Source organism: Centroberyx gerrardi, chromosome 19 (genome assembly GCF_048128805.1).
Source record: "Centroberyx gerrardi isolate f3 chromosome 19, fCenGer3.hap1.cur.20231027, whole genome shotgun sequence".
In the NCBI taxonomy this organism is placed as follows: Eukaryota; Metazoa; Chordata; class Actinopteri; order Beryciformes; family Berycidae; genus Centroberyx; species Centroberyx gerrardi.
This window is the reverse complement of record NC_136015.1, coordinates 19,736,041-19,752,918: the sequence shown is the minus strand read 5'-3', so window position 1 is coordinate 19,752,918 and position 16,878 is coordinate 19,736,041. Positions and strand designations below refer to the sequence as shown.

Genomic DNA, 16,878 nt, shown 5'->3' with positions numbered 1-16,878 from the left:
AGCTAGAGAATAGAAAGTGAGTTTTTTTGAGTTGGGACTTGAAAGATTCAACAGAGGGGCCAGATCTGATGCAGAGGGGAAGGCCGCTCACAGTTTAGGGGCCGCAGTGTTGTGTTGTAAGTTGCTGTGGATAAGAGCACCAGCAACTGTGTTTAACTGCATAGAAATATTACCAAGAGCTAGGAAGGAAGGTTGGCTACGGCAGAAGATGACATCCCTCTTTTGAGTTTGGTTTATGCTGCAGATTTGAACCTAACTAGTTATTACCATGATAAGTATGGAGAGCGTGGGTGCGGTTGTGTGTTTTCTTCAGTCTCTAATAACATTATAACAGAGGAGCAGTTAGCAGAGGTGGGCAAAGCAGAGCAGAAAATGAGTCTTGGAAAAAAAAAAAGAAAGAAAGAAAACGACACTGAAAGACAGGAAAGATTGAATGGGTGGCTCTTCATGATAACAGAGGTAGTTTGAAAGTATTAAATAGGGCTGCATTACTTTACAGCTAAAATTATTATCCTTACGGTTTTGCTAGATATTATGATCACAATTAGCAACCATCATTTCCAGTCTTGATTATTTGTGGAAAAAAATATTTGATTGCACTTTTTGCATCTTACATCAACAGCTTGTCTATTTTCAATGATTAGTAATTGTGGAAACTAAAACCACAATATGTGATTACACATGATTTGAATTGTGCAGCTCTAATATTAGACATATTTTAAGTGACAATCAAGATCCCTACAAGCTTGTAGCACCGTACGTTCAGCGTCAACTCAACAAGTGCAGGCTTATCGTGCGTGATCAGCCATGCATGCGACAGGCTCCAATTAACACAGAAACACAGATTCACCGTCATGTTCGCCTGTCCGTATCCCCCCCCCTCCCCCCCCGCCTCCCCCCTCTGCAGCCATCTCAGGTTTCTGTGCCACTGTGACAGACTCTGGGTTTATAAATAGCGGTAAGCACCCTACTGAGAATGTCGGCCATAAAAGGGACTGGCTTCTGCCGAGGCACCTTGGGACGGGACAGGCACAACTCCAAGGGAAGCGAGCTGCAGCATGTGGCGCAGCGGATTTAATACACAGAATATTTAATACACAAAACTAGTTTTGTTTGTGTATGAGCCACATTGGCTGGTGAATCTGAAAATTCACCCGGAACAAAAGCTATTTTACCAGCCAATTCGATTTTTAGAACAGAGTAGACCGTCCAAATGAGGGTTGGTGGCCAAATTTTCCCTTTAATTTCCTTTTAATTTCCCATCCTGCACATACAAAATGTATTGTGCATAAATTCTACTTACAGAGGCAAAAATAACCTAATCAAACTTATTATTATGATTTTTATCCATTCTTTAGGTTGATGTGCAAAAGGCCCAACCTCTTTACAGTAAATAAGTGGAGCGGTGCAGAAAGCCATGTGGTGTGAAGCAGGTCAGGTCAGACTATGGTGGGGGGCTGTGTGCATGGCAGAGGCAGTATGTGTGTATGTGTGTGTGTGTGTGTGTGTGTGTGTGTGTGTGTGTGTGTGTGTGTGCTGCATGCATCTGCTCTGAGTGAGTGTGTAGATTCTAGTGTTGGTGCGTGTGTATGTGTGTGTACATGTGCTGCACGTGTCTGAGTGTGTGTGCTGGTATGTGTTAGTGTGAGTGTGTGTGTGATGGTGCTTGAGTGTATGAGGATGCGCGCCTGTGAGTGTGTGTGTGTGTTTGTGTGTGTGTGTGTCATCTGTGGGACATATTGGATCTGGGTCAGGCCAACCTCAGGAATCCCTGGTATGCATATTTCCCTTGCATGTGTTTATAGCAAATCTGTGTCTCTTTATGTGTGTGTGTGTGTGTGTGTGTGCTTGTGAGCTACAGGAACTGGGCCAAAATCATCCAAAATGCGAAGAGGATATGATAAGTATGTATGTAAAAAAGACAAGACACTGGCAATGACACTGGGAATTTGAAACATGTACAATCAAAGAACAACATTTCACTCATTTCCTGCTTGTTTCACAACGTTGTGCGGGACGAGCTTATGCGTCTGCAAGGAGCGCATGTTCCCAAGATGGACGTCTTCACCCCCGCTTCCTCTATGCAGGCAAAGAAAAAAGGAAACGCGCATGATGGGTGACGAGTCTCCACACCCCTGGGAGAAGCAGAGGAAGAACATTCCTGCTCCCATGGTGCGAACAGCAACAACAGCCGCCTGCTCTCTGGAAACACATGCCTCCAGTGTGTGTGTGTGTGGGATAGACATGTGTGTGTGTGTGTGTGTGTGTGTTGCTCGGTAAATATCAAAGTTTTACACAAATTGGTATAGTTTTTCCCTCAGCAGTGTAAAGGAGGGGATCTGTTGTCTATTGTTCTGGACTGCAAATACGCTTTTCCAGCTCCGTCTCATGACAAACGACAGTAAAACCAAGTAAACCATGAGGTCAATGACTCCAAAATGAACCCTGTGTCATGCAAAAACAAACCATAAGAAGATGACAATAACAGCCAAGGCCACAAATGTTTACGCTGAAGCTTTAGGGCCCAGGAACAAACCTCCCCCCCCCGGACGAACCTTTGAACCCGTTAGATTCTCCGATTGCGGCAAAAGACGACACCGGACAGGAGCAGCTGTGTTTAGACTGAGTTCCAGTCGGCAGCAACAGGCAACAACAACACGTACAGCTACTCATCACTGTCAGACTGGGAGACAACGCTGCTTTCCTGTAACAATGACATGAGGATCTTTACTGTAAAGCAGCGTTTCAATTACAGGCCGCTCGCTCTCACAGCTATGCCAGCTATGAACAACGCTGCTGTTGAGAGTCAGTCTGGCTGGAGCCGAAAACGACTTCTGTGGTGCATCATTTAACTCATAACCATTTGGATAATGTTAAAAAAAAGTAATTAATAGAACTGAAAGTAGTAATAATTCAATAGTGTCATTCATCGTCTTTGAATAGATGATTTCATATTGTGATGAAAAAATTATAGAGTTGTGATACATAATTCTGTTGTCTAAATTAATGATTAAATAAATTAATTAAACCAAATACTAATTAAAATCTCCCACAAAATGACATCTGAAACAAATAAAGGAATGTTTTTGGAAAATTACAGTTTCATCATACTTTATGTTACCATGCAATTTAAGTCTATGAACATCAATTTGATTATTTAACGTGATTTGGGAAATTTTAGCAGATATCTATATATATCGATATCGAAATAATTCCTTATGATAATCTTTAAAACAATTTTGCCCATATCGCCCAGTCGTGTCTGAAAGGTAAAATTGCATTTCTAACCCAAGACTGCTAACCAAGGTGCCTTTTATCTACTAGCTGGTGTTCATTACAAACAGGAATAGTTTATAAAAATGTAGAAATCTCCATCATAACTCTAAGGATTGAATGACCGATCAGGATTCAAGATGCTGCTCTGTGACAGTAAACATCAGTGTGAAGAAGCCTTTCCTTGCCATTCCCTGCCACTGAATACTGAAAAAACATACACGAACAGCTATAAAAAGGTATAGCCAAGTACTACTCCTGACTGGATCTATTTCAGCTCTCACGTTCAAATCCATACCATGATTTGAAGATTTGAACGTGAGAGCTAAAATAGACCCAGTGAGGAGACGAGAACAAGAGGCTGTTACGCCGGTGGAAACTGGAGCGATCTCCAGATGCTTTTAACCACAACAAACTGGGTTACTCAGTCACACATACATAAAACAGAGGAAGCATGAATCATAAATGGATCATCAGTTATTCACCTTTTTCCCTTCTCTATCCACCAGCTGAAGGATGATAAAAAAAAAAAAGCCTAAAAAGTCGAAGGTGTGTTTTCAAGCAGTGAAAAGAGAAAAAAGGAGAAGATTTGCGAAGCGTTTTAAATGGTGGGTGCTGAGAAAAGCGTTTCCGTGACACCGCCGTGTAAACCGGGAGAAAATAGCCTAGGCGTGGTTTGTTATGACTGTGCTGTAGTCATGGAGTCTCACATCCTCAGGCATGACCTCATCGTTAGGTCATCTCCATAACGTAGCATCAGCGAGCGGCAGGAGCGCATGATGCAAATGGGCACATGAGTTCCCACAAGATAAGTATCTGTTCAAGGGAAGGATTAAGAGAGAGAGACACAGAGAACAGGCTGGGAGAGAGGAGAGAGAGAGAGCCGGGCAGCGAAAAGCAAAGTAGCACCATATAAACTCCAATGTGCAGACTTACTCACTCTCTCCTGAACACACACACTTTCCTGCTGACACACTCAGTCTGCGAGGTTATGGAGCAGAATGGTGCAGGTTATGAGTCCCTAGTTTCTACTCTTTTAGGAGGGAGAAAGAGGGGAATAGAGAGACAGAGAGAGAGATGAAAGGATATCTGCAGTAGGAAGGAGAGTTGAGAGAGTCCTGGAGAATCTCCATGACCCTGCAGCTAATCTCCATACATTTCTCACACAGCCACAGACCAAAGCCTTCTTCATACGCTGACCACTAGAGTCTGGAAGAGAGTGCAAGCAATACTTTTTTGTGTTTTTGCAAAGCAGCCACACTCTTAATTACATACAGTAGGCCTATAACTCAAGGTCTTCATGTCCCATAACAAAATCTACATCTATGTGTGCAAGTACAGTTTCAGCATTAGATAAAAAGCTACAATAGTTCATTTTTGATGGAAACTTTTTGATGGAAACTTTTGATTCCCTGAACCCCGAACCGAGTCACCACCAGACTATATAGACCACAGCTGTCACACCGCGCTCTTGTTTTGGACTCATAAAGTAGGGCATAGCTGCAGCTCGCTGACTAATGTTGACCTGGCAGCGTGGCGAGGTGTGACGGACTAAGTTTAATCTCAGCTGAGGTCTGGTTTCAGTTCTGCAGAGCGCCGTCAACGGCTTACTCAGGCTGGTCACAGGAGGTGAGCGAGCCAGCGATGCTCTCAAGGACGGAAAAAACTGAGACACCTTATATGATTGATTATGACTAAAATCCAGATATTGTGACGATTATCAATCAGTCTTCATGGTTTGGGGAACAACATTATTTTGTTGCATCTTATATCAATAACTTGACCATTCTCAACTACAGTAGGCAATAGCATTATAAATAAAATGAAAGAAAATTAAATGTTTCAATAACACTCAGTTATTAACTGTAACCAAAATTGCAATACACAGTTATACACAATTAATTGTGCAGTCCTAACTTGTACCATTAATTAGCAGTAAGATAACACAACACCAACTCTGTAGTGTTCTGTTTCAACAACTTTCATCATTTTGTAGAAGAACATGCCAGCGGACGTGCTGACGATGCCTCAGGCAAATGATTCACTGCAGTGTGGATCACCAGACAGATCAAACAGATCCCTGCAGATCCACATCAGGCTGACAGTGTCTTCCTGGAGCCCAGATGGGAAGTGACCTAACTTCTCAGTCCACTGACCACAGCGGCTGGAGCGCCCCTAAAGGTCACCAGCCACTTTTGCTATTTTTCCAGCTGACTAGATTTTCTAGACTAGTGGAGGATGAATTAGCAAATCAGTTGGTTTTTGGCTTTGTTAGCTAACCCAAGCAAACTAATTGACTAAAGCAACCAATGTTAACATTTGACTACTAGCCACTACTAGCATTAGCATCAACTCAATACGCCAGCTAGTGTGTAAGACAGATATGTTAACAACAAAGACAGTGATAGCTAACCAGACACTAGGTTAGCTAGCTAACTAACAAGCTGACATTATCTAAACACAAAATTGATCAGATATCAGTGATGAAATGATCAGTTCCCAGTCAAAGACACCACAGAATGACTCTGTTGAGACGGCCAAATCGTAAGTTTAGCAACACAATCAGCTGCTCAGACTTTACAGCCATTGTTGGCCAAAAGCTGAGGACCTCCAATATGGCCGCCAGAGGGTGCGTCATGTCACCTGACCAGCCACAGGCAAAAATTTGTGAAGTTGTCAAGAATGTTTCAGAGAATAAAAGAGAAAACGACGACACAAAGCGACAGAAACTGGCTGGAGGTGGAAGCTGGGGCGTGGAGGCTCAATCTGGGTAATGGAGGAAACGTAATGGAGTGTCGTCATTATGAGACTGCAGAGGTAATCAATTGACTGGTGGTGCAGCAGCAGAAGCTGTGTTACACTGCAGCTGCTGTTGGTTCAGTGCTGCGATATCTGCCTTTCAAACACAGCTTTCTGTGCAAGTGACAAAAACCGATTCAACTGGGATTGGTCTTAAAGAGTGGAAAAAAGCAGAACCAACACATCTGACACACCACATGATGAGGGATTGTTACAAAACATCTTCTCTGTATAGTGTGTGTGGGGGGGGGGAAGTATGAGCCATTATCTGATCTGTGTTTATGGAAAGGTCGCAGGTCAAGACGACTGACTGTACGCCTCTGTTTGTTTTTGTTTGTTTTTTATTCTTGTTCTGTCTCACCCAGATGGACTTGGACTGCAGTCTGTTAGCATCAGACCTCATCTGTGCTCTAATATTAGAGTATGTGAGTCCTGTGACTGAGGTGTTGTGCGATGAGTGACACGTGTGTGTGTGTGTGTGTGTGTGTGTGTAGATAACAGACTTTATGTGGCTAAATTTGGCTTTGTGCCCGCTTATACTCGCTGCATCTTACACACCCACACACCCACTTTAAAGCGAGAGAAGGGGGCTGCATCTGTTAGTGATTCCTCCGAGGCTGGAGTAACACATAAACAAAAACATCCAGCACATACTGCAAGGCACCATGGGTAAGGGGCGACCAGTGCAACAGGAACCAAACAGACACAGCTGAACATCTACAAAGCGAAAACACTAAAAACAGATGGGTTATACAAAGAATAACTGGCGATTATATAAACTCTGTGCAGAACTACAACATAATTAAATGCTCCTGTAGCTGTCACATATTAGATTGTTTCCTAAAATAACACAAGACACATTTTGGCATGGACTGCTTCGAACAAAGGAATTCAAGCTTAATAAGACTGAAGGAGGACAGATGTCTTCTCGACAGCAAGAAATCTCGGACTTAACACGTACGATGGATTCAACTGCATTAAAATCACCCAATTAAACTTTAATAGTGAGACAGCCCTGCCCCCCAAGGAAGAAAAGAAACTGCGTGTGCTGCATAAAAACAAAAGAAAGACAAAACAAGAGACAGGGAGTGCCTCTGGTTAGCTGGACCGGCCCCGAGGACGCACTCAGCAGGCTCCGTCTAATACATCAAAGTGAATCTTGAATATTTAAGCCGCATTCAAGTGCAGAACACTGGGCTGAAAGGTCAAATTCATGTAATCATTCCCAATAATCATAAATCAACCAATTCTTTAAAGCAAAGCAGGAGATTGACTGTGCAAATGAGTGATCAAAGTGTAATACAACAGTAGTAAAACCAGGTATACCATTGTATGACACTGATATGATATTAAGGCAGCAAATTTAGTCACTAAGATTGAGCTGCATCAAAACTATTGTCATGATTTTTTCTGCTTCCTTATTGACGCCTAATGTAAATCTCTGTTCCAGTTTTCTGTTTAGACACATGACTGTACACATTTAGCACACTCTCAAATCTGTCAAAATAAACTAAATTGTATGTCAAAGTGATTATCCACGACATTTTCATATTTTGCTTCTCTCTTTCACTGCCTATATAACACATTGGTGATTCAACCGATATCCAGTTTATGAAAGCTTATATATTCGCTGTTCTAATCATCTAGTGTCTGGTAGGTCTTTCCGGTGGGAAAATCCTCTGCCGCAAAAGAAGTGATGTGTTTTATGTTTCCGGCAGCAGCAACAGCGGTTTGTTTGGAATAAATAGAAGAAGAACTGTGTAGTTAGCATGAGCAGCGATAGCCACCATGGCTGAACAGACAAAGAAAAGAGCGCCACCTACAGAAACTCAAACTGCATCAACAGAAAATCCAAGCTCCGCCCACACTGTTTGATTGACAGGTGATCTCAGCAATGAGCGCTGAGCACCAAAGATGTCACCAAAATAACGACTTCAAACACTTAGATATCGTTGAATCAGAAAAAGTGAGCACCATCACGCTTGAATATAAAGAGATTACTATTTCTGCCTCCCAATTCCCTCGTCACTCCCTTCCTATTAGCTCTAACAAACGCTGTGAAGTGTTAAGTGTAGGTGTTGCTACAATGACACTGATGTAGAAAATGTGATGTGACAGTCATTTTTATGACTAAACTCCGTCTCGCTCCGTTCCTTAAACGGATTATGCTACCAACAGGATTAAGAATATCAACGTCCCATTCATGAATTCTGCATTTCCGAACAGCGGAGAGGAACGGAAACATGACTAATCTGTGCGTAAGCTCTGCAGAAGGGGGCCGCACATCCTTCTCCTTCTTCCGCACTCCGCAACAGGACGGAGCGTTTCCTCTGCTTCCCGAGTCACGCCGGTGATTTATAGCATCTGGTCACAGGGCCTCGCTGACGTGGAGCGCGGAGGAGCGCTCTGGTCCGCTCCGTCCCTGCTTCCCCTACAGCACACTCGCACCACAACCGGCCTAAACCCCCCCACTCATCTTCCAGTTTCCCTTCCCCACCCGTCCCGTCCCGTCCCCAGCACTCTGCTCTCCCACCCGCGTGTTCAAGCATTCAAGCCCTCGGGGCCGCAGAGGAGACACATTTGCAAGAGCTGTGAGAACTTGAGAAACTGAGGAGGAGCTTTGCCTTTTTGGCTTTCTCATTCTGTTCTTCCTTCCAATTCTGGCACATAGAGACGGTATTAAACAGTCAGTAGTAATTCAGAGATTAGGATTACACAATCTAAACACATAATCCAGCGTGTGATCTTTGTGATTTGCACTCGAGTAATTCAACTGTGTTTATTTAAACTACGAAAAGCCTGGAAAGAAGTGGCTTAATTCTCTTCCTGAGGTTAATGGTAGGGGATGATAGATGATAGAGGCAAAGCAAAAGTCAGAGGAGAGATGGTTTCGAGGCCAAAATCGACGGACTGGGATGTTGACGGTGTGCCAGGAACATAACATCAGCATGACTGGGAAACTCACAGGGGCCAAAGGGGGCCCACGTCCCATGATTGCTTCCACAGAGGAGCATTTCACTTAAAACAAAGAGTCTGACTGCGGGGCAGCGAGGCTGAAAAGTCAGTCTGGTGACACCATAGATATTACGAAATGCAACTTTTCTCCTGAGGCGAAAAAGAAAAGTTTTGTTCTGACACGATTTACGATCTGGGAACCTATGCTGTTAAAATGCATAGGCCTAGATACAAACACTTAGAAGTATACAGACAAAACCGAGAGGGTTTTGAGGCTGACGTGCGACGCAGGTTCAAACAGTTTTCTCTCTCCGCGTCGCACAAAAAGTGAATTGTCTTGGCGAGGGAAGCCGGCCGGTGCCACTCCTATTGTGAACCGCAAACAGAGAGTCTTTGAACATGTCATGTCTTGGAGTGGCTTGGTTCTTCGCCTGACTCGCCAAGTGGAAAGCCGCTCGCTGTGCTCTTATGAGGAAAGACTCCGGTTCTAGTCTTGTCCTTTTCTGTTCTGTGTTTAGACTCTGAAACATCAGCAGCAGGCAGAGGGAAAAAAAAGCCCCAGGACTTTGATTAAGTGGCAAAATGTCGCTGGTTGACTGGATCCACGGGGGTATGAAGGATGACGGGAGAGATGAGGTCATGAGGGGTAAGCGTGGGGGGATGTTGGGATTGGGAGGGGCGGGGCGGGTGGCTGGGTGGGGAAGAAGGGGAGGGGGTCTAAATGCATTAGGGCTAAACCAGAGGACTGCCAACCTCAGACCTGGATAAATCGCCCTGATATGGGATTAGGATCCTCTCTCTCTCAGCTCTGGCACGGCAGGCACACCGGGGCTGTAAAAACCAAACAAACCCCGGCTCTTTTACCAGAATGAGGCTGGCCCGCTCTCTCAGAAAGGAGTCAGAGAGAAAGAATGTGTGTGTTTATCTAACGCCCCTGCCTTTCTCGGTGTCTAGCATTCCTGATAACGTCACACGCTGATCTCAACGCTGCGTGTGCACGGGCCAGCAGCCGGAGCTCAGCCCACTCCTGTTAAAAGGCCCCGGACCAAAACATGCTTTGTTATTCATTTGAGAACATCTGTAGATTGGCAAATGTAATCAAGGACGATGTGAGATCATTCAATATTTCAAGAAATAGAGAAACAATGATGAACTGTGATGGCAAAAAATCCACCTAAAAATAAAAATAAACACAGAGGCTCCATGATAAGATGAATTTCTAGCACCGAAACACCCTTCAAAGTTGACCACAACGCTGGCCGGTCCCCTCCACACACACACACACACACACACACACACACACACAGCATCTCCCTCCTGCTCTTGAACACATATTGCCTCTCCTCTCCTTCTCAGTGCAACAACCGACGTATAGCCGCCCACACAGCGCCTGCCTTTGCGGTGATAAAAAGCTGCAGCAGCCGTTTCTCCATCCATCCACCGCTCTCCTCATCAAGTGTGTGTGTGTGTGTGTGCGTGTGTGTGTGTGTGTGTGTGTGTGTGTGGTGGAAGAGGGGGGGGGTCACCTTCCAGCAGTCACCTTCCAGCAGTGTAAACATGTGAGGTGGGGAGAGGTGTGGTGGAGATGTGCTGCATGAGCCTCATCTTGTTGTGTTTACACCGTTTATATCAGTTTAATTATGCGTTATTGTAAGAATATCACTGTTGTAGCAGCTAGAATTAGGTATTCTCTGGTTGCTGGACTGCGGCCTAGAGGTTTGACAGACCGGCCCGTCAACCAGAGGACCCGGGTTTAAGTCCTGTGCCTGCTATAGTGCCTTTGAGCAACACACTGAATCCCTATACCAGCTGCAGAGGTGCTGAACTGTATCTGATCCTGCACTCTGGCCTCCCTAAAGGAAGACTGGAGTTTTCCTATTAGGATCAATGCAATATCTCAGTATTACTGCTGTTATTGTGACTGGTGATGCGTTTCGTCTCAGCCAGTCTGCATGATCTCTCTTTCTGCGTGCCTTCAGCCGCACCAGATCTCCAGTGTCAGGTCTGATTGCCATGCCCGGCTTCCCCTGCCTGTATGTGGGCCATTTCCCCCCCCGAGCGGGACTGACGTGACGGTAATGGAGACCAAGGCTCGGTGCAGCGTTTAGAGACCGACGCTGGGTTTAGGACCCAGCTGTGGGAGAGCTTGATGCATCAGAGGCTGCACCTTTGTTGGGAGAAATATAACAGGTTGCCACAGCAGACAAACATCCTGTGTCTGATTTGGTGGAGAAATCAGATAGATTGCAGCTGCTGGATCCAAACCGGACTGGCCAACTGCGTCGCGTGCCACATTTTCCAAGCGTTTTCATGGCTGTGGAAGATCTGCTAAACTGTGTATTCATAACATGCTGAAGTCATAAACAGAATCCTTTATAATGCACAGGCGTGGTAGCCTATTGGCAACTTAAATACCGACACACGCCCGTTTATTATGAATGAGAAGATAAAATGCATAGAAATTGACATTTCAGAATAACCTGCGTAATAACAAGAATATCTCCCCCACCACCACCACTCTACTGTAATGTTATTCATGACCTATTTTATGTTCATCATAAGCAACTCACATTTCTCTGTTAGTGTCAGTTTCTCCTCGAAATCATTTCCAAGGTCCTTATAATCCATTTTTTCCATTCAGGCGGATCGCAGTCCGTTTCCAGTTGCGGTCATTCCTCAGAGTCGGACAAGTACAGGAGATGAAACTCCCGGTACAGCTCGCCCAAACACGCCCTTTGTAAATCCAACCGGAATAGAAAAAAAAAGTGAAAAAATAATGTGAAATAAATACGGATCCGATTGAAAACAGCGGGGAATATTTAAAATGGTCAATTAGAGTCAGCCGATGTCAATGTCTTGTTGTTATAGATTGAGTCAAATCCAATGGGCCTATATGTCTGAAGTGGAAAATCTACTGAGTGAGAATAAAAAGCTTCAGTGGGAGAATCCCGTCCTGTGAGCCGCAGGACCAGAGTCAAGTCAGCCAGAATAAGAAACACGGCTTCCGGTCAGAACTTTCAAAATAAAATCCTTATTGGTGAAAAATGTTGCAACAATTTTTGAGTAATACAATGTACCAAACTGAAATTAAAGAATATATTTCAAGAGGAGTCTGTAGTAAATAAAAACACAATTGTTTTCCAAAATGTATACCTTTCACAGCATAGGCTATATTCATAGCCATATAGTGCTATGCATGATGCCATATGTGGCTGCCAAAAGTGCAAAAAGAACGACTCACAGTAAATAAATACTACACAACTTGGAAGGATCTTTGCTGGAATTCAACCAATAGGTTTTTGAAGACTGATGCCAATACTCATATCTTTGTACTGAAGCTGCATGGCAATAGCTGATAGCCTATTTTGTGCCAATATTGAATGTCTTTACATTTTTCAAATTTCATGCCAAAAATACAAGTAGCCAGTGTTTCCTCCAGAACTGTATTACAGACAGAGTGGAAAAGCCTCTGAAACACCATTCACACCCAGACAAATGAAATTATTTTAAGGTTAGCAGGTCTGGGCAGGTTGGCCATTCAGTGGTAGGGAAACTCTGGGGTAGATTAACGCCTTTAAATGTACCTTTAGTTATTATTTTCTTTTGAACAATTAAGTAAGCAAAGAACACAACATACCATTGCAGGTTTTTACCAACTGTTTTTATGTAGCTCTGGTCTGGGAGGAACCTCCATCATATCAGGAGTGGGCCACATGACTGGCAGGTATCTAATATTTAATATCTAAGTCCACTGGCTTGTACATGTCCATTTTGACCTGTAATCCAATAGCGGCTTTTATTCTGAAGGCTACATCTCTTAACATCAGCTGTCAATCTTGTCTCTCTCTGGGTAGCTTGACGCAGCTGCGTGCAGGGAGGAACCAGCATGCCGGACAACTGGACTGTGCCATCTGTGTGGAAAGGGTAGAAATTAATTTCCCCCCTCTATACTAGGACCAATATCCTGTTAAAAGGACAATTTTACCATGAAAACAGTATATTTTTATTTACCGTTAGACCTCCCTCGATGATCTCAGGTACAGTAACGAGACACGATAGAAACGTGGTCTTGAGTCTTGGTCCCTGTGAATGGTTGAATCCATCAGATGTCTACCAGCAGCTGAAAACAGGCCTGCTTGTTGCAAGGTGAGTTGTCCGTGCATTACAGCGTATTAAACTGTCTGTCTGTGGTAATATGGCAATTAGGCCTCCATTAATTAACGGGTCATTGAAAGGCATGCGTAACCACTTTGTTTGAAGGCCATGTTCACAAGATGTCCCTTAAGAAAAAGAACTATAGTCGCCATGTAATACATTTTAAAAAGATGCTATGCAGTTATCCCTATAGGAATATTATTGGAATATTCTATAGTAATACCATAAGATGTAAGAACAAAAAAAATAAAAAGTACGATAAGATCACTATAAACTCACCATTGAATACCACAGGTACACTAGTCCCTACAGTATGAAATTACAGGAATATGATACTGATGTTTTGTTAGGGATATAGCATGAAATGTCACATACTATCTGCTTAAATCATCTTTCCAATGAAGAAAACGTGACAGTAAATCATCTGTATATATATTGCTGTGATGATAAGTTTATAAAGACTGGATATGACCTTCCTGCCACTGCAGGGGACAGAGGTCAGTCCTGCAGGAGGGAGGATGAAAAACACACAAAGAAACAATCGAAACCCTAACTCAAAATGCATTGCATATGATAGAGTGACTTTATTAAATATTGTCTGATTAAAATAATTTGATTTAGAGCAGCCCAGACCAGTAGCACCAACAACATTTGGATTATTGGATAATTTCTGCATCATTTTTGCATCAGGGATTATGATAAATTCATGATGGACGATGCATACATAATTTTCTCCATGCAGCTCCTTCCTAGAAGACGGCAGGAGAGCAGGAGGTGGCCTCTGCATGGCTGAGGAAGAGTGTCATTCATTTTTTAAAAGAGGCACTTTATAAATAGTCTGACCAGATTCACACCCCCTGCGGTTTTTTGGTGGATTAGATTCAGATTCAGATTAAATATAGATAAGGTCATCTGCATTCTACATCGCTTTTCTCTTTAATCTGCAGGACGTGAAGAACTGCACTACAGTAGAAATGAAATAAACCAAAATAAAGCCACTTAACAATAGCTTTTCAAATCTTATCAGAGCAAACAAGAAGCAGCACAGCTCACGTAGCATGATGTTAGAACTGCACTGAATGTTAAAAGGCCAAATGTATTTGAGGGTGATGAGAGACAGATAAAAAATGCATGACTCACTTAGCTGGGTGAAGACACCAAGGACAATTTATGTTTAAGAGTTCAGGACTCACAACATCGGGCTCTTGGGCTGCGGTTGATGCTACAGACTTGTTGCCCAGAGTGTTGTCTTTGGTTGGTCCGAAAATCAATACTCTTGTAACCTTTAGAAACATGATCATAAACCTCTCCTTATCCGTATGCACTTGTTTTAACTGATTATTCAAACTATTTTTTCTGTTTGTTTCTCAACATCATTGTAAATGAGGGCAACTCTCACTGATTTTTTTCAAGAAATTAAATAAAGGTTTGAAATTTAAACTTTTATTTAATTACTGAGCTTTTGAGTTGGGAGTGTGCAAGGCTGACAAGCTGACAGGTCAACATTAAGGGCAGCCATCCATCCACCAAACACATGGCAAGTTAGCGACTGCACTTCCCTCTCAACCTTCTCCCAAACTATAGAAATTATTGGGGCCTTCTTTTTACAGCTCCAATAAAAAAACATAGGCCTAAAATATCCATCATATTTCTCCAAACAGCTTGTGCAGCATAATCCAAGTGTTCTGTAGCCAAACAATTGCAATATGCATCCAAAAGTCAAATATTTACTTCATTATCTCCTATATTTTCCTCACTGAAAAAGATGGACTTTTGGATCCACAGTGCAATTGTTTGGCTACAAAACACTTATTATGCTGCAAGAGCTGTTTAGACAAATTTCATGGAGATTTTATGCTTTTTTGGAGCTGTAAAAAGAGTAGTAGCCCCTTTAACTTCTATAGTTTGGGAGAAGACCGGGATGGAACTACGAGAGCTAACTCACTATGTGTTTGGTGGTCCTACGAATGTCAATGGAGTTTCCACTGACATGGGTGGTATGACTCAATCTTCATTTTGGGGTGAACTATGTGATGCCTTGAAACACTGCCAACCAATCCACTGGCTGCACTGAAACACATCTAAAGGGAATGGGAGGGCAAATGGAGCTGGGTCTGAACTGTGGTGCCTGTGAAGGGAGCGAGCGGCTGTGAGTCGTTATCTGCGCTGCTGCCAAGTCTGGAGTCTCCGCTGAAACATGATTTGTTGATGCAGTAATGAGGTTTTGAAATGCAGGGACAGGAAATGCAGTATGGCAGGAGGGGAACGCTCAATAAACCTCTCCCACCTCGTCTCCATGAGAACCTCTCGCTCTATCTTTCTCTCTCTCTCTTACACACACACACACGTATGCACACAGACACACACATACACACACACACTAACAGACTACCCTATCCATCCTCTATTGACCATTATAATGGGTATGCTAAATACTGGCACAGTTTACATATCTGCCAATAAATATTTATTTAGACTTCCAATGTGTTTCTGCTGAAAAATCAAATGTGAGAGCTGCTTGATTAGGCCCAGCACACTGTCTGCTGATGTTGTTTTTGTAGAAAATGTTGTGAAGTCATGAGGTACAGAGGATGGGATTTTTTTCACACAAATAATCCCATTTATGGTTCCCAGCCATACAGAGGCATCTCGATCAGTGAAGGCGCTCTTTGTTGCACTGGTGATGATATACAGACACACGGATGACAGCGAAAGGATAAACAGACTTGCTTCTTTAAAACCTTTAAGTTCACCTCTGGTCTACATGCTGCAGTTGGGATGCAGAGCAAGAACCTATTGATCTATCCATCCACTGCAGCCATATGAATCTGCCGACAGCCTACTGCCACTCACTTTCTATGCAAGGACACTTCTGCACTTCTTCACCTGCAACTAAGTAAAGGTAAACAAAATATGATCAGTAGGTTCATGTAGATTTTTTCTTTATGAAGACAAAAAGCAGTGTAAGTAAAGAATCTATTGCTTTCCCATGTTTTACTTCAGATATTATTATTTCACTGCCTCTTGTTACTTTCATATATTTTTGCCTCTGTGTTAAGATGGATTCCATAAATATGCCTTGCGTCTTTAAATGTTTTTACGCAATCCTTATAGAATTACAGCAGAACAAATTCTGCCTGCAACCCACTGATGCACTGCCAAGCAACAGAAATAAGCTTAAGTTGACATGATTAGCTCTTGGCCTCTGTCACCCCATCACTTTAGCACTACTTTACAGAGACTGCAAATTAATTTTATTGGATCCCTGAGACCATTATCAGGACCATTTAGGGCCAAATATAACCTAATATGAAGCCTGAAATCTCTTTTATATTCATTTCTATTAATATGTATGATTCTGCCAGCGCACATGATTAGATTTAGCATTTTCTTGAGCAGTGCACTTAAACATATGAACAAGAGAGGGTTTTTTTTCTTTTTTTGTCCATCAATGAACAACTGACCCAATCTGCATGTGGCCTACATCTATTCCTACAACAAAAGACAGTCTCTTTTGAGGCGGTGCATGCTCAAACTCGCCCACATCTGACTGGGAGAGATCAGGAGGTTCAGAGAGCCTCCCATAAACCACAGAGGTATGTAGTTAATTGTCACTCCCCCCTCCTCACCACCACCATCTCCACCACGATCGCACTACACTTCTGCCCCAAAAAGCCTCCAACAAAGACTAGTTCC

The 16,878-nt window shown here is 43.1% G+C and overlaps 1 protein-coding gene across 6 annotated transcripts in view; it reads right to left on the bottom strand.

The window, feature by feature from the left end:
- LOC139913384 (uncharacterized) overlaps positions 1-11,934 on the bottom strand; it is a 36,579-nt gene extending 24,645 nt beyond the window's left edge. For all 6 annotated transcript variants that reach the window (XM_078290422.1, XM_078290419.1, XM_078290420.1 and 3 more), the window contains exon 1: positions 11,598-11,934. In XM_078290422.1, the coding sequence (XP_078146548.1) occupies positions 11,598-11,664 (67 nt within the window). In that variant the 5' untranslated portion in view covers positions 11,665-11,934. The remainder of the gene's footprint in view (positions 1-11,597) is intronic.
- Between the last annotated feature and the right edge of the window lie 4,944 nt (positions 11,935-16,878).